A 22852-nucleotide genomic window follows, 5' to 3' on the forward strand; every position below is an offset into this window, starting at 1 on the left:
AACAAAAGTTCCAGGGCATAGTTTTCTTGAATTGGCATAGAAACATAATCTTTGTTTTATAGTTCCTTTTCATGTATCTTTTAACAAAGGTGTTAATGAGATGGCCGTACAACATCATGGATATTTTGTGAGCTTCACTTTTTCATGCTTTTTATTTCTGTTATTATAATCATTATGTGTTGATTCTAATGTGTTTAATCTAACAAAAGAAGGTCAACATTTAATTTGAATGCAAAATATTTGAGGTCCTACATATATATTATTGTTGTTTCTTTCTTTGACCAGTAACAGAGAAGGTAAAAGAAATGTTTGTGTCTGTTCTCTCTGAGCAAACATCCTGTTCACAAATCAAAACAAAAAACCTAAAAAAAAAAAAAAATGGCCAAGGCTTCAGACATAACATCTGTTCTGAATTGTTATCTAACCTTTTTCATCACATTTGCTGCAATACGGGATGAAACAGAAACTTTTCCACACCACTCTTTTGTTGTCTCATTGACAGACCAGTAATGAAATGACACAACACATGATGTGCATAGGCTGTACAATCTTAGTAACAAATGTGAAATCAAATATTGTTATACCCACTAATGAGCTTAAGATAATACAGAGTGGTAGCAGCTCTGATAACAGATGTGCGGTGTTACATCATGGTTTGAAGTATCAAGTTTAATTTCCTGATTAAAAAATTAAAAAGATTTGATTCTCATTTGATCTGATGGGATTAGAAATGTGGTTCTGGCATAATACATTGACTTCAAATACAAGTGGGTGAAAGATGGGTTTTTTGCTTTATCAGTGGTGTTACTGTATTGCACCAAAAATTTTGGGCATTAAAAGTACACTATCAGAAACAAATACAGGCCTTAAATGATAGTTTAGGTGCCATTTACACTTAAATTTTTCTGATAAGAAATTAGTCAAACTGAATTCACAAAAAAAAAACATGAAGTGGCCCAATAGGGTGGATAAATCAAAAAGGCTAAACTTCAGGTGAAATACAGTGTTCTATTTTCTTCTCTTGATTTTAAGTTGCATGATGGGAAAGTCTGTTCTGGCATGCTTGTGTGGCTTCAGTCTGCCCTCAGTTGTTGTAACCATACACCTTCACTATGTATGGCAAGGTAGACTTCCTCTCCCACTCAGCCTAGCTCACTGTTGACATATCACTACCTGGGTAATTAGGGGTTAGCCCAGATAGCCACCATTATCACCGATGGTCACCTTTTCCCACCTCTTAAACCTCTATTGTCCTTTCGGCTGAAGTGGGTGTATGTGAAATGACCTCTTATTGCCCAGGTCTGCTATTGGATGTTGGTGCCTTTTTGAAGGCTGGCAGGGCATGTGAAGGGCTTGCAAAACCCTCTAGAGCTGGCTTTGAGGCTCTTCCCTGAGCCTGTCCTAGGTATGCAGGGCTAAGCAACTGATATAATCAGCTCTGTTGTTAGAACTAAGCATGGAGCAATCCTTCAAGTTCAACCTCAGTTTATACTAGATTATCACTCCCCAACCTTTTCAATTAGAATCTTGTTCTCTTCTCGCAGGAATGTGGCTTTGTTTCTCTCAGCTCTTTACCTGATTGAGCTCATACCTCAGCTCACAGATAAATCAGGGATTATTGTACATGTTTTTTTTTTATCTAAAGAAATGGCAGTTGTCAAAAAAATTTGATGACAAATTACATGTACCTAATACTTCATTGAAAAACATGTTGTGGTCTCTTTGTGGTTTGTGTACTTTCATAACTTTCTAGTCTTTTCTTTTGATACAAGGTAGTAGATATCTAAAACCTTGATGCTTTACTGTTGTGTTTAAGATAGATTATGACAAATCCAGTTTTCCTTTCCAATGTTTTACTGTCATTACATCAGCAGCCTTTGTTTGATTTAACACATTAATCAGATCTCTTGTAATAGTATTTCTTGCTCTACAGTCCTCTTCCATTTTCTGGTTTTCATGTACATATCTGAAATATACATGTATCTACATCCTTTCTTTTTGTGCAGTTTGTGTAATGGCTACACCCCTGTGGTTAAGCATCATGGCTAAGTATCGCTTGCTCGGAGTGTTTGCACTGAGTGCTTGCCCTGTTAGGTTGATGGAGACACTCCAGCATTGTTAGCTGTGATAATCACATAAATTGTGCTGCTCTCATGATGAAGTGATTTGCCCTCAACATCAGAAGAGTGGAGATCATGACATAGGTGTTAAACTAGCCTTAATGAACACTGTCATCGGCTGGTTAATGTTGCAGACAAACTCAGTTAAGTAATCGCAGAAAGAGGAGGCAGCCAGAGGCATCAGCTTTGATTAGTGGTTATTCATATTGATTAGTGGTTATTCATATTGATTAGTGGTTATTCATATTGATTATTGATAGGAATATGCTGCCTGCATGCAGGGTGTTATGGCGATAATGGATTGTTGTATCATTTAGAGATATAAATGTAAAATTGCGGGATGGAATGCCTTCCCTGGCATGTTCGCCTATAGAATTGTACTTGTTGCAGCAAGTTTGCCTCTTACCTCTGAAGATTCCAGTTTGCTACATGTAATTTAGCTGCCGCTTTGTCATGTACTTGCCTTGAGAAAGTTAGATGGCTTATTGTGGGTTTCATGAAACAAATACATAAATAAAATTTGTATTTGACACATCTAACAATGCATTTGTTATTTACAGAAATGTGCATCGTACTGACAACCCTACAGTTAGACTCTGCTTTATAGCGTATTTTGTTGAGGTGAATTATATAATTATGGTAAAACAGGCAATGCAAACTGTTTTTGCACAATAAACTTGTGATGTTGCCTACAAAGCCATAAGTATTCATGCATTTGTATAGATGTCAATATGATATTATCGCATACAGCCAAAACCTCTAGTTTCTGTATATAGATGCCTCAGGCTAATAGATGAACATTTATCCTTTTCATGGTACATCCTCCCACAGTCAAAAAATGACATTCTCCTGTAATATACTGAAAAAATTACGTCAGTTGTTTTTGTTTTCATTTGTTCTTCAACATCAGTTGAGTCAAAATCAGAATTGAGATGTTATGTTGTTATAGATTTCTGGTAAGGGAAACAGAACCAAGAAAAAAGATAACTGTAAAGACAAACTTCTTTCAAGTAGAGTACTCGAGTAACCTATTGAAGTGTTTCCTAACATGTACATGTGCATTGGATGTACCACTGTTAATGTAAATGCATGTTACATTAATACATTAAATATATAAATGCAAGACTTTTCTTTATAACTGAAAATCTCACCCAACAAAGGACTCAAATATTTGTATGCAAATGATTCTTTTATACAAATGAGCAAGTACATGTATTAAAGAATCGTATATAATTATTTGACCTGCTAATCTATAAGTAACGTAGACCTTAAGCTTTGACAATATCACATTGTTCAGATTGGAAGAGAGGCTAATGTAAGGCCATCTAAAGGTATGTGTTTGCTTTGGCCTGATCTAACTGAGTCACTCAGAAAATGTGTTTTGCGGGAGTTACAGTTTTTAAAAATTCATGCTGTAAGCTATTTTGCCATTCAGAAGAATAAAGTCAGAAAGAAAAGCTAGTTTTTTATGGCACCGTCCTAATTTTTTCAGAAATGGGTACCAGTTAGTCATCAACAAACCCACGCATTTTTTTTTTTCCATTGAAGTTGGCCTGAGATATCTATTACTGTAGCTGTGCAGCCATTGTCCTGCCCAGATCTACTGCTTATTTACCCAGGCGTTCATGTCATATCCTGGGTGACAGGTGATCAACATAGCACCCACAGCTGGCCAGTCCCAGCCCACTGCCACTTGCTCATATGCCCCAGCCTGCAGCAAGCCTTATAACAACAAACCACAGTACAAACATCAAACTGGAGGTGACCATGAAGATTTACCATGCCCCTAACTAAGCTGACAGTTGTTGTTTTTGAAGGAAGTGATATCTGTAAAGCCTGTGCTGAGCTGTGGTGATTAGTCATTTTCTGCCTCCCCATAAGGTGGTTTTGGCACTTTAGGTCAGTTTAGCTAAATGATGTTGACTGAAGATTTACATGCATATACAGTCCTTTCCGTCTTCACAGAATTGCCATATTTTCATACTGTACAAGTGCACATCTGACTTCCACAAAACTATTTGAACAACTTTTCTCTTAAATTGTGACATTCTATGATAAGATACATGCATATGGATACATGTGACCTAAACAAGGTAATTTTTGATCATATTATACAAGTAAAAAAACTTTAAAATAGAAATATTCTGTATTCTGTATGTTGTAATGATATCTTACCATGTGGTTGGAACTTTTTTTTTCAAATTGACAGCAGTGGTAGGTATAGTAGTGTTTGGGGTTGTGTTATCAACACCTGGATAACAGCTGCTGAGGGTCTGTGCTTGAATGTACTGTCATACATGTATGTAAAGTTGTATACACTGTGATCAATGCTCACAGCATGAAAATAGGCCAACACATTGGAAGGAGTTTTAACTTTTAAGAAAATATTAAGGAGAATGTGTATTGCCCTAAAACTACTTGTGAACGACCTAACGATGGCCTTAACTACATGTGAATGACCTAACAATAGCCTTAAACTACATGTGAATGACCTAACAATAGCTTTAAACTACATGTGAATGACCTAACAATGCATTTTTATAGGAAAATGAATGTCTTAAAATCTTACTTTTAGTGATGAAACTTCAACTTTTCCAGTTGAATATCATCATACTTCCTAACTTCAGTACTTTTTTTGATCAATAGAACTTTGCTCTGGATGGCTCTGCCCAGTTTCCTCCCACTAGCTGGCTGCCTTCAAGTAAAATATTCTTGAGTATGGTGTGAAACAGCAATCAAATAAATAATACTCTGAATGAGATTATGGCTTGTTGTTATTCCTACACAATTCCTCAGTTACATGTAACAGACTTATATCCATATAACTGCATGTATATGTACATGTATAAATAAGACGTTTGTTCTGAACATTAGAGCTGTCTTCATTGAGTTGTAGGCGATGCCACATAACATTTTGAAAAGTCCCACGCTGCCCACAGTGTATCATTATGTTACAAGGCAATTATCTGATCACCGGAATGCATTTATCTGACCATTGCAATACAAAGTCCATTTTAAAGCATGCATAGACTTGTCAGAAGCAATATTACATTGTAGGAATGTACATTGTTAAATACATTTAAAGTACAGATTAAATACCTGTATATGACTGACATCTCAATAGACTGGTCGTACAGTAAAGGTGCCTTGTTCTAACTGTTTAATATAAAAGTGTATTGGGAAGAGGGCAGGGAAAGTGTTAAGATTGAGTTCTGATGTGAGACAAAGGAGACAGAAGACTGGATGGGGGGGGGGGGGGCTCATGTTTTAATCATTAGGTTAGGGCCTAGGGGAGATCAAAGTCTCTGCTCCTATGTCTACATGTGCCTTAGCTTACTGTCCTGTCATTTATGAACCCAGCAGGGTCACAAAACAATCAATTCTCAAGGCACCTACCCCAGGGGATTCAAGTTCCTTCATTGAACAGGTATCCCATAACAGCAAACCTCTATTAGAAAGCAGTACCAAGGGTGTTGGATGTAGTTCCTATTAAGTGAAACACCAGATTGAAAGATCTCACTCTGACATACATGTTGGTTAAAGTGGGTATATATTTATGTGCATTGCCATGTTAACAGATGTCATGTGGTTGAAAATTTATGGTCTTCAACTTGTGCATTTAACTTCTTAAAAAGTGATAATACATGTGCATATAAGCACACAGCTTTTGGTCTGTATCTCTAATGTGGGATTTAAATGTGAAATGAATGAAAAAAGTTGTTCATGTAGCACCATCAAGTTTTTCTGTTGATTAAAATATGTACATGGTGCATATGAGAATTACTTCACGTAAGACATTTGCATCAGGCTTCTTAAGGTACCATCACACTTCTATGTACATTGTAAGCTACTGTGCATTAAGAGAACACTGTTACATTTCACTGTGGAAATCAGTTTTCAAAATTCAGTGAAAGCCAGCCATGAGTGCAGAAATTTTACTTTCACTGGCTTAAAAGTCTATATACTTTTAGAAAGTGCGTGTTATCAGGTTTGTAATACAGGTATGGCAACCTATTTGGTCACAATAGGGTATTTGTTCAATATCCTTGGTTACTGCATAAAACACTCGTCAAATAAAAATAAATATTCTTTTGTGTGACCAGAAAAAAAATCATGTCCAAGGTGTTAAGTGAAATTAAATTATGCCTTCAGTTGTTTTATTATTATTTAAAAAAAAAAAAACATCCCCTGAAATCTCACAATGTCCCCTGCAGTCATTCACTTTTCCACAACTAGAAGTATTGTAAAATGATTTTAAAAGAAGATTGTAAAAGAAACATTTTTTTCTGAGAATAACCCAACTGTTAGGCTATAGAAAATATTAAAAATGGCCTTTTATTATGATACTCCTTATCAGTATATCAGCATATTACTGAGCCTTTAACAACATCATTCATGTGTGAAACATTACTGTACGTCATTCTATGAACAGTAGCATGGGAAAACAACTTAGTATTTTAAAAATTCTTCAAATGTGTAAGTGTTATTTATTTTTTACAAAAGAAACCCTTTTATGTTGATGGCCAAGTGTCCTTTGTCACAATGTCGATGTTAATATATTTTTGATCTACCTGCAGTTATCAGAGGTGGCAGTTAGAGAGTAAGCTACATGTACATGTATTTACTGGATTGCAGAACACCTCAAAAGATTCCTCTTTTGACTAAGATTCCTCTTTTGAGTATAAAAATCATTGAAATCACAAGAGATTTTTAATATCTAGCATTCAGCTTAGCATGGGAGTAATGGTGCACATGTACCTCAATTTTGTATTTGGTTGTGAGAAAAACATAGAGAAATCATAAAGACATCGTAATCCAATGTTCATGTGATCCGCAAACACAATGTAAGAAAGGTGTAAGACATGATGGCTAGTGTAAAGAATGCAGTCTGCACATAAGGTATGCTGGAAAATTCCACAGCTACATCTGTTGTTCAAGTTAGATGACGGTGTTGGCTTACCTTGAATTTCTGAAGGTCTTATCTTAAATTTTGGATCTTGTAATTTGATGTAAAATCAGTGGGACAAGCTGCCTTGTATTGCATTGTGCTAGTTTAGGTTTTCAGTTTGAATTAAAAAAAAGGTTCAGTGAGTCTAAATGACAAGTATAGCTATATTACATACAATGATTTATTGTAATACATGTAACATGGTGCATGTAGTTGTATGTACATGTACCCTGATCCCTCAACCTTTTCGCACAGAAAAGAGCAGCTTTGAGTGCAATTTATGCACATTTTTAATTTGCTCTTGGAGATAAAACTACACTCGTTGGATTGGCCATTTTCAGGGCTTCACAAAAAGTACTATTTTATCAGTCATCACAGAATAATGCCTTCAGAAAATGCTTGAATAAATACCTTGCAAACATGTGAAAGGTCGAAAAATTACAGTGTATGAAGCTCAAAGTTACAAATGCTGAAAGCTCAGCCTGATGGTGGCTTCCTCTCAGGTTGTACATGGAAATGTGTGGTAGAAACCTGTGGATGGTTGTGTGTATCTCGGGGCTCTGTAGGGTTTCCTCCCACTATAATGCTGGCAGCTGTCATAAAAGCGAAATTTCCTTGAGTATGGCATAACATTCCAATCAGCTAATCAAAAAAACAAATGCTAAAAAGTTCATGTCAAACTGCATTTTAATATAGGCCTACTGTTAAGATTAACAGGTTATTTACAGGAAGATTATTCAAATGTTTTGACGGATTTTAGCTTGCTATAACTGATCACTGAGATACATTTATCCACAGCAAATTAATGATTTTGATTGGTCATTGATTTCCATGCCAATCTTTAAATTTGGCCTGCAGGTTCACTTTGTGGAACCTCTTTTGAATTTTAGAAACCAGCTGGATCCATGCATAAGATTTGAATATTTAACAATTTCAGTGATTCTGATTTATTGTTGGTTTCCATGCGACAACTATACATCAAAGGTTGTCTGATTGTGATAGAGTTTTGTGTGCAGATTTATTCTATGGTCCCTGAGATCAAGTTCAAAGACCATTTGGAACCATCCATAAGTTTTGCTTATTTAGTCTGTAGTTTAAAAAAATTATGAATTAACCTGTTAACATTACATATGTACATTTATGTTTCAACATGTGACTAGATAATAAACTTACAATTTTTCAATTTTAATAAGTGCTGCCGCAGCTCACAAAAAGTATAAGCTAAGAATTGTCAATACTTCATTTGTATTGAGACCACATATAGATTTGTGCCTTTATTGGTTGATTGTGGTGAGTTACTCTTGTCAGGGCTGTGTACTGATATGAAGAATTAATGAAAAACGCATGGCATGGCAGAAAGCTATCACACTAAGTACACCTGACAGGTAAAGCTAATATTTACCTGTTTAACAGCTTTGCCAGTCTAGGCATGCTGTAAGTGCCCTGTTTATTGGCATAGTAATAAGGCTGATATCCCAATTCCAGCGTGCCAAGATTTCATTTCCTTCTTGAAGGAGCTTTTGAGAATTTGTTCTTCCGTTGAGTTTAACAGTAATGATCTTTATCAATGAGATGTGTTCTTGTGCACCAACTGTAGTTAATCGTGAACTTTTTACCTGCCAAAACATTAGTGCTAGTATTGTAATACAGTATCTCAGGTGAAAGCCAGTCTGTCGGTGATGTATAGAATAAAGACCATATCTGTGAACAGATTTTCATTCATTTCTTAATCCAGGGTAAACTTCCCTTAGTGATTTCTAGCTGGATAGGCTATTATGGCTTTTCTTTGAAGTCTGAGGATTTTAAATGATAGTTTGACAAACCTAGAATGATAAAGTTTATAATAAATTCCTGCATGGACTTGCAAATCTGATTGGATAAATCAGAATGCATTAGTCAGTTAAAGGCAGGGTTAAGATGCTTTTCATACAGTCATCAGACTCACAAGGCATGAGTTCAATACCAGGAGTACATTTCCCTCTGAGAACATTTTGGGTGGTCTTACATGAATGAAGGTCATCGATGATTACTTGTATTCAGGTGAAAATCTGTACATTACATGTGGGATTTTTTGTTAGTTACTTGGTATGTGATAGAATAGTCTTGAGTATGTCCTTTAACATCAATGAATAAAAGCAATAAGCAGTTTTCTAGTAGTTTAGTGACACATTATTCATAACCTTGACACATGGCAACATACATACAAGAATGTGTAATGTTGATATTCCACCTTAAAATATGTAAGACATGTATATATAGACATGTATATATAGGTTAATGACTTTTCAAAAGAAAGCTCACTCTCTCTTTCTCTCTCTCACACACACACACACACACACACAAACCCACCTAGACAAACAGAAATACACTCACAGTGAACAGAAATAAAACAGTACATGTCCTTTCCTGAAAGACTTTCTACAGGTGCAAACAGAAAAGAAAAACAATTATTTTATGTGTAAGATGTGTTTGTTCTGTTTTGTGAATATGATTGCATTATGCCAGAATATCATACAGGCAACCTGGGCCCCCATATAATGTAGAGCAGAGTTGTTGTTGTTGGGTATGTATGTCTCAGTCAAACAAATTCCCCATGCCCCTGGACAAGGGTCAATATTGGTGTGTTTGGGAGTCCGGCCCTCGCATACATGCTGCTGAGTGGATTTTGCATCCCTGTGCCCTATTTTATGTTCATGAGAGTTGAATGGTAGGAATTGTGTTGGAAAGAATTTTGTCTGCTCCATAATGCTGTTGTCAAACTGTGAGCTATCTTGTTATCCTGGTAAAACCATATCTGTGGGGTGAGCTCCAAAGTTTGTCCGCAGTTTGAGTGTGTCGTGTAAATTAAAGTCTGCAGGCCTGTGTGGAGACGTTTAGCCAATATCATGACAAATCTCTCGCTCTACTTTTGCAGGACGTGCTGCAACAGCTGATAGTGACGAAGATGCCTAATATCCAGGTGATTTGCCGGGAGCCTGATAAAGGTATGTGATGACAAAGGCAGTTGTACGTGATTCTCTCATCATTTCTCACATTTAGCCCTGACGAATTGAAATCACATGACACCTGTACCCAGAATTTCATCATAATACACTTACACTCAGAATTTCATGGCAATACACGTGCCCGCAATTCCACTTTAAGTGTAATATGCTTGCATGCACTTGTGTACAGAATTACCTTGCAATAGACATATCATGTGCCTAGAATCTCATTCTAATACACTGTGTACAGAGTGTCATGGCAGTACACTTGCGTGTTGAGTTTCATGGCAGTACACATATGTGCACAGAATTTTGTTGTAGTACACTTCTACTCAGAATTTCACAGCAGTACCATTGCACTCATAATTTTCAGTGATGATCATATATTCTTGTATGTTAGTGTGAGTATATGCTCTGTGTATCTTGATGATTATAAGAGCAAAATATCATGTGCTTATCAGTTTGATTTAAGCATTATTTTATGCTCCTCCTGTTCAACTTACTGTCAGATTACTCAGGTATCAGAGATAGTCATTTTGTTCTTACAAAATACATGAGTCTAACACATACATAAATCCATCAATCCAAGCACCAGACAATCCATGCACCAGACAGCCCATGCACCAGACAATCCAAGCATCGGACAATCCAATCACCAGACAATCCATGCACCAGACAATGCATGCACCAGACAATCGACATGTTCTTTTTATTTTCAACCTACATGTACAAGCCCTGCATACAGCAATCTCTAACAGTGCCAGTGTCCTGAAGCCATGGGATAATGGAGATAGCATCAAAATACTTAACCCAGATAATGATAGCCAGATGCAGTACTAATGCATAAATTAAGATTTCTGTGAGATGTTTTTTGAAAGCTCACATTGTGAACTTTTCCTTAGATAAGCTGAAACAAAAATTGCAAAATTGAAATCCAACACTCTAGTCTTGTCTAACCTCAGTTTGTTCAATATATTCATGTAATTAAATTCTTTAAAAGCTAAAGAACTATGCAAGTAACAAATGTATGATCTGAAAACCTAATTAAATGATATACATATGTATATATAGTTTTTAGTTCTGACTCATGACCTTTGTTACATGATTCTTACAAAGGTTTGCGGACACTCCAAAGCAGACAGCAGAAACATGTAGCAAGCCTTGATATCTTATGTGGGGTTTTTCTTTTTCAGTATTGTTGAAAATAAAATGTGTTCATCTACGTGTATGTGTTAAAGATACGAGAAAATCATGTGTACTGATGTTTTGTGGAAAGATAATTGTAGTTCTGGGTCAGTTTTAGGTTAAATTCTGCCTAATTTTCTTAATTAGGATCATAAAATAAATAGTGCTGAAACTGACACCAGACCTTAATAACATTGAAAATAATAGCAGAACAATATTCTGTGCATGTATGCAATTAGTTCAAAACATTTGCTTTCGTGATCAGCTTCTGGTTGTATTCTCCTATTATATTTGCATGAAATTGACCTGATGCACCTAGACAGATAGCAGACGGCCTTTGATGTATCAACGTAGGTGGTCATCCCTGCTCTGCTCTAGGAAACAAACACAATCCGAGCATGTGGCGTGAATCAGCTCAGTGATGAGACTAGCTAACATTGACAGCTCTAAGCGTCTCATTGTTTTAAGAGCTCTCTTATGCTGACTCAGGCATCACCTGTAAGCTGTTAGGACAGACACAGGTGTGTTGACGATACTTACCTGTCTTCTCACCTGAGTGTGACCTCAATCGTGTCGGAAAATACCTGACTTATCTGCACTGTTATAAGGTGTGCGTTACATGTACATACTAGTACAGCTCGGTGTGGATGCTTTGGAGGGGCATTTTGCAAGTCCATGACATAACACATGCGTTACATGTAAAAAAAAACACGTTAAAGAAAGATAGGAGATATGCTATATATTAAAATGCTACATATTAAAATGATCCACAGCTGCATGTAGTTAATATTTAATGTCGATATTGAAATAAACAGATGTTTCATAACATTGGGACACATGATGAAGGAAACAATATGCGAATAAGTTTTTAGTTGTAATGTAATCAAAATCTTGGAAACTGACTGACTAGTGGAAAAAACAGACCACCAGTCATCAGCCACTTCCCTAAAACTTTGTTCAACTTTTTTACGGGGTAGATGACGTTCTCCTAAGTTATGTCATTTAAGGCAATGTGATGTGCATAATAAGAAAAGAAAAACTGAGTTAAGAAATTGTTAATAATGTGGACTGGCAACTGTTAATATTATCCAGACATTTATTAGAGATTTGATCAAATTCTACATGTATCACCATTCAGGTGTCTTTACAATTTAGCCCACAATTGACAGCAGCATTATTTTATGACAAAGTGTGATTGATTTATTTCTTTGACACTTGCACTGTCTTTTGATGCAAATTAATGTTCCCTGTTTTGGCTGACATTGCAACATTTTTGTTTAGGAACTGAATCCATAATCAGACTATTTTTGCTCTCAGTATAACATTGCACTGATACTAATTAAAATGCTAGCATGCCATGTCCCTTTCAACTTTTCTTCATTTAGCACATTACATTCTTCCAGATATACATGTATGACCTAAAAATACATGTATGAGGCAAATAAATATTGTAAAATGTTATCTTTTGTGCTGAAATTTATATATTTCCAGTAAGATATCATTCAGGCTGCCAAAACGCCATTCGAGTATAGTGAACAACTTAGACATAGTCTTGGGCAAAGTTCTTTATCATTTACCATATTAATTAATATTACCTTCCCTGACCTAGTTACATATACATGTAGGTATTTCCAAATTTATACATTTGACCATTATTGTTTTTTTTGTTTTTTTTTTTTCAATTGTTAATCATTAATCAAGGCCTATCTCATGGGGATAGAACTTGCTGTGAGTTAAGGAGACAGGGAGTCCTTGGGGTTGTGTTATCTTATGCCTAAACCCTGTGCCCAATACCCTCTTTGTTAGACATGTAAGGAGGGTGTGGAAGAACACACAATGGTGAAAACTTCCTCGACAGTGTTATTTTCTGCATGCCTGCTCCGTCAATGAAAACACAGCTTGACATCTACATTCCAGAGGTTCACCCTCTACACACTGGATCTCAGTCATAGAAAGTTCCATTCATGGCTAGCTCCGTCATATTATGTCATAAGAGAGTTCATTTGGAGGAAGCAGACAGCAACTGTTGCGACGTCTGTTTCATGCTTTCCTGATATCATGTTTTTGACAGTTTTACTCTGAGGTGTTTGTGATGAAGTGAATGATTAGGGAATTTCCTACCTTCCATGTTGCTGGTGGTACGTCGTAACAAGAAGTTGTTGTTGTTGGTGGTGATTAGAACATGTATATACATAACTGAGCAATATCGGACAGACGAAAACAACTGATGCTGTTGTCTCAATTGGTATTCATGGAAATATAATATCAAGCTATTCTGTGATGCTTCTATCCTAGTCTTTGCATGCCATATTGCAGGCAATGTATGCTTTTCCAACTTAGTTGAGACATCAGACAATTTTATGTACAACCTGAGAAGTGTTAATTACAGTGCTTTTGTATTAAACTGAGAACTTCTTGATGGTGGATTTTTTTTTTTTTCAGCTGGTGAACTATGTGATTATTTGTTGATAATTCTGACATTTGTGATAAAACTGAAACGATATGGTGCAGTAAACCATTTGTTTGAACTATGTTTCACAGACTCACTGTCATGTTTTCTCTCCATAGATTCCAGTTTTGAGGAGTTGAAGAAAGTCATCTTGCTTATCCTGGGATGTGCTGTACAGTGTGAGAACAAGGAGATATTCATAGAGAACATCAAATCACTGGATGTAGACGTACAGCATGCTATTGTTGAACACATCAAAGAGGTAAGGGTGTTAATTTCTGTTTACATGATTAGCTTGTATATTTAAAAAAAAACAAAAAGATTTAACATTTTACTTACAGGTTATTCTGAAAGCATCAACTGATCTCCTGAACTCTTGTGCCTGGACATTGCATCTAATGAGAAGAACAACAAATGAGTTAATGAATCAAATTTTTGAAAAGACAGGACGTTTTAGTAATACTCATTATTTGGTTAAATACTTTCTGAAATAATTGCCATTGACAATCTCATCTCAAAATCTGTCTGATGTCATCCTATCTTTGGAAACATGAATCTCTTTGCAAGTGTGTATTTTTTAGAATGGAAATGAATCTAGCTATACGACTGTCAAAATCATGTTTATAATGGTATATACCTTTTCTGTTGTTCAGGTAACTGATGACAGCCAGACGATCCTGCACATTGACCCGCCAGACCAGCTAGAAGTGTATGTGGAGAAGATGTTCTCACACATCACACGTCTCATCAAGGAGAGAGATGATTACTCCGAGGTAGGCACAGAACATATGCTGGAGCGCAGAACTGTTTTACTTTTAAAACCATTCCATTTCAAGCTGTGCAAAGACCCAGGATTCTCCCACCTATGCGGTCGCTCTTGCTGGCTTCCTCTTAAGCTGTATGTGGGAAGTTCTGTCAGCAACCTGCACATTGTCGTGGGTATCCTCCTGGGATCTGCCCAGTTTCCTCCCTGCATAATGACAGCCAATGTCATATAAGTGAAATATTTTTGAGTTTGGTCTAAAGCACCAATCAAATAAATAAATGGATAATTAAACTGTGGAATAATCTGTTGTCTCAGCAACTGAGTTGATTAGATTGCACACCCATGGTCATATACACCTTTTTAATATGGGCAGTCTCATTTTGGTAGCCTAATTTGGGCTAAAATATTTTCAATTATTAAGAAGCCACGCTTAATGCCATGTACACCAAATTATTAAGAAGCCACGCTTAATGCCATGTACACCAAATTATTATGTCAGAATTACTTATATTTACCTATAATATTTGTACTGTCAGTGCACATGAATAAAGGGATCTTTTTTGAATATTAAATTTGTCAGGCAATATTCAAGTTGGGCTTTTGTAGAGTATGCTAGGCGTGAAAATGTCCATGTATTTTTGCAAAAGAGCAATACCTGTACATGTACATTTACAAGCTTTGGACGAAAGTCATAATAAGGCCAGAACCCTAAACCAAATGGGTCATCACTGGCTCACATAGTTAAAATGTTGATTATATGTGGCTGTCAGGACCGTGACCATTGAAGATGTATAATCCAGGGTTTGGTGCTTCTGATATACAGTGTAGCTTTTCATGAGTTATGAGGTTTGACAGGAATTTTATTCAAATTTTTCTCTGCAGGTAATAGGTGACTTAGTACAGGAAAGAGACTATTACCAATCCCAGGCAGAAGGGCAGACAACTCCTGTGGTCAACACTAGTCCAGAAAAACATCATCTTGCTGTGGAGCTGGCAGAGATGAAGGCCAAACTGAGGCGTGCCAGGCAGGAACTGTGAGTTTACACGATCACTTTCCTTGTTTCTTGCTCATTATTATTCTAAAATGTAAAAGTAAAAAATATGGATAGTTTTACGGTAATATCACATTTTTGATTCAAATATATTGTGCGGACAGTTTTTTTTTTAGCAGAATTACATGGAAATTTTCTTCTTCTTGATCAAATTTTGTATGCATTCTGTCTGATTGTTTATGTGATAATTATTTAAATGTTTTGTTTAACAGCGATTACCAAAATACAGTTATATATATATCAAGTTCTATAATCTTTCATTCTCTGTGAAAAGACCAACAATAAAGTTATTTTCTTTTCTTCAATCTTACTGATACTCAGTATATTATATTTCAGAGAAGAAAAGTCTGAGCAGCTATCAGATCTAAAGGAAGAACTTCAGTCTAATAAAGATGTCATTAATAAATTAAGATCTGAGGTAAAATATATATGATTTCGCCCACAGTTGTTATATACACACAATGCGTAGAATGTATCAAGCAGAATTAACAGTTTGATCAGCTGCATGAGTCAGCATAAAGATAGAAGTAAATTTGCATATACATTGAATTGGCTTTACAGTTGTAGCCACTGTGTGTTGACATTGAATTGATCATAACTGAACTCCAGTACAGGCCTAAAGTTCAAGATGATAAACTAACACTAATGATATAAATGAAACAAAGGTGAAATAAAGTCCTTGGCCATTTCCATAACCATTTTAGGGTTAAGATCGATTTCCACCAGACTCAACAAAAAGTTACAACTACGAATAGAGAATGTGTGATTTTACAGTTTATACTATTTCCATGTGCCGTTTTATGCGAAGGTCTTCCAGCAACCTGCAAATGGTCGTGGGTTTCCCCTGGACTCTGCTTTGTTTCCTTCCATCATAATGCTGGCCGCTGTCTTATACGTGAATTGCTCTTGAGTACCATATGGCATAAAACACCTATGAAATAATACAAATAAATAAACAGATATTTCCACTAGATGCAGTGTCAATGGAAGCGTCCTATTTGAAAGGTTCCTATGATATGTAGTTGTGATCAGTGTGTCCTCAGATTTCCCTGAGTAATCCCCAAACGTCACTTGATGATAGAAGATTATGATGAGCCTTCAGTCGTTTCTGATCACTTCTTGTTTCCGTCCTTAGAATTTGGACTTAACCCAAGATGCAAGAGCTGCCCGCACATACAGAGATGAACTGGACGTGTACAAAGAAAAGGTGAGAAAACTTTTATCAAGTAACTGTAGATTTTTAAACCTAGTAATGGACTGTGTGTGTTATTACAGTCATTGCAGCTTGGCAATACAGAGCACAGTGGCTGTATTGGTTGAGTTGAAAGTCGTATTGGCCAAGGCCACAGAGTACAGCAGTGGAGATGCATCATGGGGAGTCTGATGCCACAAATAAGGATAGCAAATGATGCCCATTTACTCTAAATGAACAATAGAGTGAATCAATTTTAAAACCAATAAACTGTAGCAGAAATGTAGTGCTCTCAACTTGGATCATTGAATAAAAGATCTGTTAATATAATATTACTGTGTTTGGGTTGGCTTCACAAAAAGCCTAGAATAATACACTTAGAATATGTTTGAATAAACTTCTTGCAAACATGTGAATGTTTGAGCAATTACAGTACGTGTATTAGCAACCCTTGTGTCAATAACGAGGCAAAAAGAATACAGTTGATTAATAAACATATGCTATGTTTATAAAGTCTTGTTTTGTTCATCACTATACACTATTCTGTGTATTGTAAGATTCTTACTGTCATTACACCAGTATGGTTTTCAGAGAGAGCAAGTTTGAGGTGGCAAAAAGTTTTAACCATCCATTTGGGAAGCTGCAGTCATTTAAACCAGAATATGTTGTACTTTCCAATCTACGTGGTAAAATTCAGTTCTTCTTCACTATTGATGTTACCTCTGCGACCTGTTTTTAGCATTATTAGTGTATTGTGGGTGGGGAAGGGCGGGGGCGGTGGTATCTGTGTCAGGGTCCGAGTGATCTTTTTTATTTGGGTCAGTTGAGTAAGGTTTTAGGTTTCGCTTTGCTAGTCTCACAGTTTTGACATCACTGTTCCCAAACTTGGTGGGTTGGAGGGGGGGGGGGGGGGGGGGGGGGGGGTGGTGAACATAATTTGGACATTTACTCATTTTGATTTTAAATTAGGCATGTTTGTATTTTTATTCAAATTGTCAGGTTTTGAACTGGTGGGAATGATGCACAGGATTTGGGGATACACTCATTTTAAATAATTAGGGACTTTTGCTGCATTTTTAGTTCGCCGTTATGAAGTAAGCTTTGTTGTTTGGGTCAGCTGTTGTGAAAGTTTTGCACAATATGTTCATGAAACTTTTTGGGCTTGATAAACATGCTTTTAAGATGATGACATTTTACTTAATTTTTCTGTTTTGGTAGAAACTAACATGTTGTGGACTTGCTGTTTTCACATTTACTTCACAGGTGTATATATAGCCCCAGAGTAAGATTTTATGTTTGGGTCAGCTGTTGTCAGTTTTTAACATATCTTCATGAAACTTATGCTGCCATTTGAACTGAAGCCATTACCGGCAAGATGTCAGTTTTCTCATAACCTTTGTTTTATGTTTCAGGTTTTTACCATAACATTAAAAATGTCCATATACCTTTTTTAACAAGGATGTTTGAATGAAGACAATTTTATTCTATCAGGATTATTTATATGTGGGTGTTTTTGTGTTTGCTCTTTAAATGAAGTGCTCCCATACCATTTGAACTTCATTGGAAAAAGTTAATTTGCCAGCCTTAGTCTTGGTCATGTTGATGATTGATGTTTAACCTTTGTTTGTGTGTTTGTTGATCAGGCAAGCAAAGTGGACAAATATGAAGCAGAAATTGTCAAATACAAGGAGAAGTTGGACCAGTTGGAGTTCTTCAAAAGCAGAGTGGAGGTAAGAATGTTACGTGGCACAGATGAGTAACAGTTGCATTAATAGCTTGTCAATATTTAGTCAAGGGAAATATTGCCAAGAAGGGAAATTTGTTTAAATAAATGAAGTAGTTGACTTGAACTTACTCCAAGAATAGATTTCCATAGAATAAATACACATATATAAATGAAGGCAGAATGTCATTGAACAATAGATTTTTAGTAGGAAAAAAAAAGACACAAAATAGAACTAAACATAGAAATATATTGACAGAAGCTTTTTTTGGATGATTTATTGTAATAGTGCTGTTATGAATGAACTGGGAAAGACGGTTTGTTGTAGCATTCTTCAGTCTTTGGTCTTGTCGGCCATTATACAGCTGTCAACTTGTTCACTTTAATCCCTCTTCTCAGTTTTTTGCGCTGTCAAAACTGTGTGAGGTGTAAGGAGTAAAAAAAAATGTCTTTTTTATGTGTATGAAAATTTACCTTTTGATCCTGGAATTTATGATAAAGCTAAAATTATATATTTGTATAGTCAACAAGCTGGGTATGTGTTGGAATAATAGTATATTGTTCTCAGGCATTTTCTCATTGCGAGTCTACTGAAAGCACATACTGATTACAGAATGTGAGAGAATAAATTATCGAATATGATGTATAATGCTGTATTGTGTAATTTTAATGGAGCTTATATCACAAAACTGCATTATGACTATTCTGGGTAACTTGATTTATCAGGAAAAATGATAAACATTCTTTTCTTTCATTAAAAGTGGCTCATTTTTTTTTTCGTAAATGTTTTAAAGAATTAATGTAAGATCTACTGTTATAAAATTATATAATGTAAATTATAATGTGGCACAGGTAATCTTTTTCATATTCCAAACCAGACCTCATTTAAACACATGGATTAGTGTCTGAGGATAAAATGTATGATTTATTTTTGGCAGTTTAAAAAACAAAAGGAAACATTGCTGCTGAGGTTAGTTAAAAAATTAAGTGTGCTTTTTTTTGGGGGGGGGGGGGGGGGGCTAGGGATGTGAATCAATGTTAATCCAGAAATTACACATAAATGTATGAATGTTTGTGGTTAGAAAAATTCACACGTAACCAGGGAAGTTGTGTTAAAGTAGAAAATCAACTTGTCATACGGCTCGTTTTATGTTAACACTCAACCTATATTTAAACATGCTGTCATACTGGATAAAAGTGACAAAAAATATATACAGTATACATAGCTAGAATATTCTTCATCCATACTTCAGACAACCGTGTCTTGATGATGGTGTAGGAGAATTCATCTTTTAGGATTTAAGTTTGAAAAAAAAAAATGCTTTGCAGCATGGAAGCTTTTTATGTCAAACCAAATGTATTTATGCTTTAAAAGAAAAGATATCCTAGACGGAGGCATTCTTTTGAAAACCAGTGTGTTGTACAAGAGGAAATATCCCTCGGTCTGTAAAGCTGTCACTGATGTTTTATTTTATGACTTTCTGTGTGTAGGACTTGAGAGCAGACAATGCCATACTGGTGGACACGAAGACCATGCTAGCAGAACAGCTAGAGAACAGCCACAAGAGAGTTGAGACGGTCATCGAACTGGAGAATGAGTTGTTGAGATACAGACAACAACTGGAACACGTGTCAGCGGTAATGTGGTTACCTTTTCGTTATGAAATTTGTTGTGTTCCTTTCATGCAGGAGTTAAATCCTGTCTCTTTTGGACTGTACAACTACATCACACCATAACACAGTTTGAGAGGAATGGATGAAGTTTCAGCCCAAAAAGAAAATTGTATGTATTATCCCAGAAAAGGCTTTTCAATACTTCAGATTAATCTGGCTAAAAAAATTGGATTTAATCCTTGTTGATATACGCTCATTGCCTAAAAGGTTTATCTCGCGCGAGAGAATAAATATAGATGTGATTGTAAGCTGGGCTATTTATCATTTTTTACACAAGCAAACTAGTAATATTTTGAATACAGTTTAATCAGATAGTTTTATTTTGGGTGAAAAAACTGAATTTGAATCCTGACTGTTCAGTTACATCTAGATTTGATGTTGATTTCAGGAACGTGATTCAGATAGGGCACGTATTCAGGAGCTCACAGAGGAAATTGCTCGCTTGGAATTTGCCAAGAAAAACAGTATGAATGAAAGTGCTACATTGGAACAAGAACTAGAAGAAGCTAGGAAACAAGTTGGAGGTAAGATAGGAAATGTGATTTTATGTGGTTATGTTATCTAAGGTACTGTATAAAAGAAATCTCTTAAAAATAATAAAAAAATACTGGTACCCTGTGATTGGTATTTGCCAGATTGTGTCCAGTTTCCTCCACCCATAAACCTGACTACCATCTTGGTTTCCATCACCCATAAACCTGACCACCATCTTGGTTTCCATTACTCATAAACCTGACTACCGTTTCGGTTTCCACCATCCATAAACATGACTACTGTCTTGGTTTCTGTAAACCGGACTACCATCTTGGTTTCCACTATCCATAAACCTGACTACTGTCTTGGTTTCCACTATCCATAAACCTGACTACCATCTTGGTTTCTTCCACCCATAAACCTGACCACGGTCATATCAGTGAAATATTCACAAGTTTAGTGTAAAATAGAGATCAAGTAAATTAATACTTGTTAGCCACTTTATGGGTCTAGATATTCCATCATCCCTGTGCTTTCCCAGTATTCCCTGAAGGTAGCTCTGCTGTTTTGGTTTTATATGCCCTCGTCAACAGGTGGAGCATATTATGTTATAGCGATTTTGTCCGTCTGTCCGTCCATTCATATTCATGTCCGGGCTATGACTACAACAGATTTCAACTTAAGAGTTTTAATTTTTGGTGGATACATAGATACACAGAGGACGATGTGTCACGACTTACACTTGTCAATTATTGCAGTTTGCCATGGTAACTGGGTAGCTGTTTTCCTTATGTACAGAGTATAAAAAGAAATGATTTTGTGTACAGGATACAAACCCAGCTGCATAACGTTTTCATTTGTAGTGGACACATCAGTCCACTTGTGCAGTTGTCATGGTAACCACATACCTATCATCAACATCGATGAATATTCCCTTCAGGGGTTATGCTCACCTCAATGCTGCTGGTATTCTTTTATACATTTTAAACAAATGCATTTCTTGGGGCGTATGTTGTATAATTGAACTCTTGTTTTTAAAGGTAAAGGTGGAACATTATCTGACCAAATGCAGGAGACAGCAAATTCCAGGATTTTACGTCTGGAGTTAGAGAACCAACGCCTGCTGCAGAAAGTCGAGGAAATGAGAGAAAAGAGTCTGATAGAAAACAGTACTGTTCATTTGGAGCTAGAGAGAGAGAATCAGCGATTGGCCAAAAAGGTGGAGAAGCTGCAGGAGGCTTCTTCCACCATGACTCAGCAAGTTTTAGAATTTGAATCTAAGGAAAGAGGCTTGACAGTAGAGAAGGAAGATCTGCTGCAGACTATAGAAACTGTGAAGGAAAATGCTGAGAGGCAAGTGAAGGAATTAGAGCAGGAAAATATGCATTTAAATGATACTCTCCAAACGTTGAGAGAAAGGACAGAAAAAAACTAATGATCTGCGTATTAAGGAGGTCGAAAAAGAAAATAAAAGACTGCATGAAAACGTGAGCGCTTTAACGAGTCAGATTTCTAAGCTTGACTTTGAGAACAGACAGTTGAGTAAAGGGAATGAGCGCTTGAAAGAAAGCTCCAACAAAATTGCAGTGATGGAGCAGGAAATCGATAGCCTTGAGAAGGAAAATTCTGAACTTTATCAGGAGGCTGCAACGTTGCGGTTGACGTGTGAAAAATACAAGAACTTGGAAGAGGAGAACTGTGATTTGGACCTGGAGAACAGGAAATTGTGTAAAACTGTGGAATCTTTACAGGTTCTAGTGAATAAAAAGGAAAGCCTAGAGCAGGACAATATTAATTTAACTGTTGAAAATCAAAGATTAACAAGGACGTTGGAAACATTCAAAAATAGCTCTTCAACAACTGTTAGTGAACTGGAAGCAGAAAAAGAAGAGCTTAATAAGGAACTTCAACATGTGAAAAAAATGTTGAAACCCAGAAGATTGAGAGAGCTAAATATGAACAAATGGAGATTGATCTTCTGGATATCGATGGTGAAAATCAGAAAGTAAACAAGTCTTAGAATCTACAACACGAAGAGTTCAACAGCTCGAACAGGATAATAATGATTTAGAGGTGGAAAATGAGAAGCTCCAGAAAACCTTAGACAATTTGAAAACTTCTGTGAAAAACTAGAAGACGTTGAACGCGACAAGTCCGAGTGGAGTCTGAAAGTATATAATTTGTCCAAAGAAAAGACATTTTTAGAGAAAGAGAACAAGAAGATGAAGCATTCTCTTGATGTGAAGGAGACAGCCATTGATGAGGCTCAGGCAAAGCTAATGTCC

General features: G+C 36.2%; 1 protein-coding gene across 1 annotated transcript in view; it reads left to right on the forward strand.

Moving 5' to 3' along the window:
* Positions 1 to 22852, forward strand: part of LOC135466702 (girdin-like) — a 58431-nt gene that overhangs the window by 19290 nt on the left and 16289 nt on the right. The window contains 14 exon segments of the mRNA XM_064744353.1: positions 9983 to 10052; positions 13806 to 13948; positions 14340 to 14459; positions 15335 to 15486; positions 15841 to 15922; positions 16640 to 16711; positions 18340 to 18426; positions 19911 to 20057; positions 20482 to 20617; positions 21608 to 21993; positions 21995 to 22487; positions 22490 to 22579; positions 22582 to 22683; positions 22686 to 22852. Coding sequence (XP_064600423.1) covers positions 9983 to 10052; positions 13806 to 13948; positions 14340 to 14459; positions 15335 to 15486; positions 15841 to 15922; positions 16640 to 16711; positions 18340 to 18426; positions 19911 to 20057; positions 20482 to 20617; positions 21608 to 21993; positions 21995 to 22487; positions 22490 to 22579; positions 22582 to 22683; positions 22686 to 22852 — 2247 coding nt within the window.

Source organism: Liolophura sinensis, chromosome 6 (assembly GCF_032854445.1).
Source record: "Liolophura sinensis isolate JHLJ2023 chromosome 6, CUHK_Ljap_v2, whole genome shotgun sequence".
Taxonomy (NCBI): domain Eukaryota; kingdom Metazoa; phylum Mollusca; class Polyplacophora; order Chitonida; family Chitonidae; genus Liolophura; species Liolophura sinensis.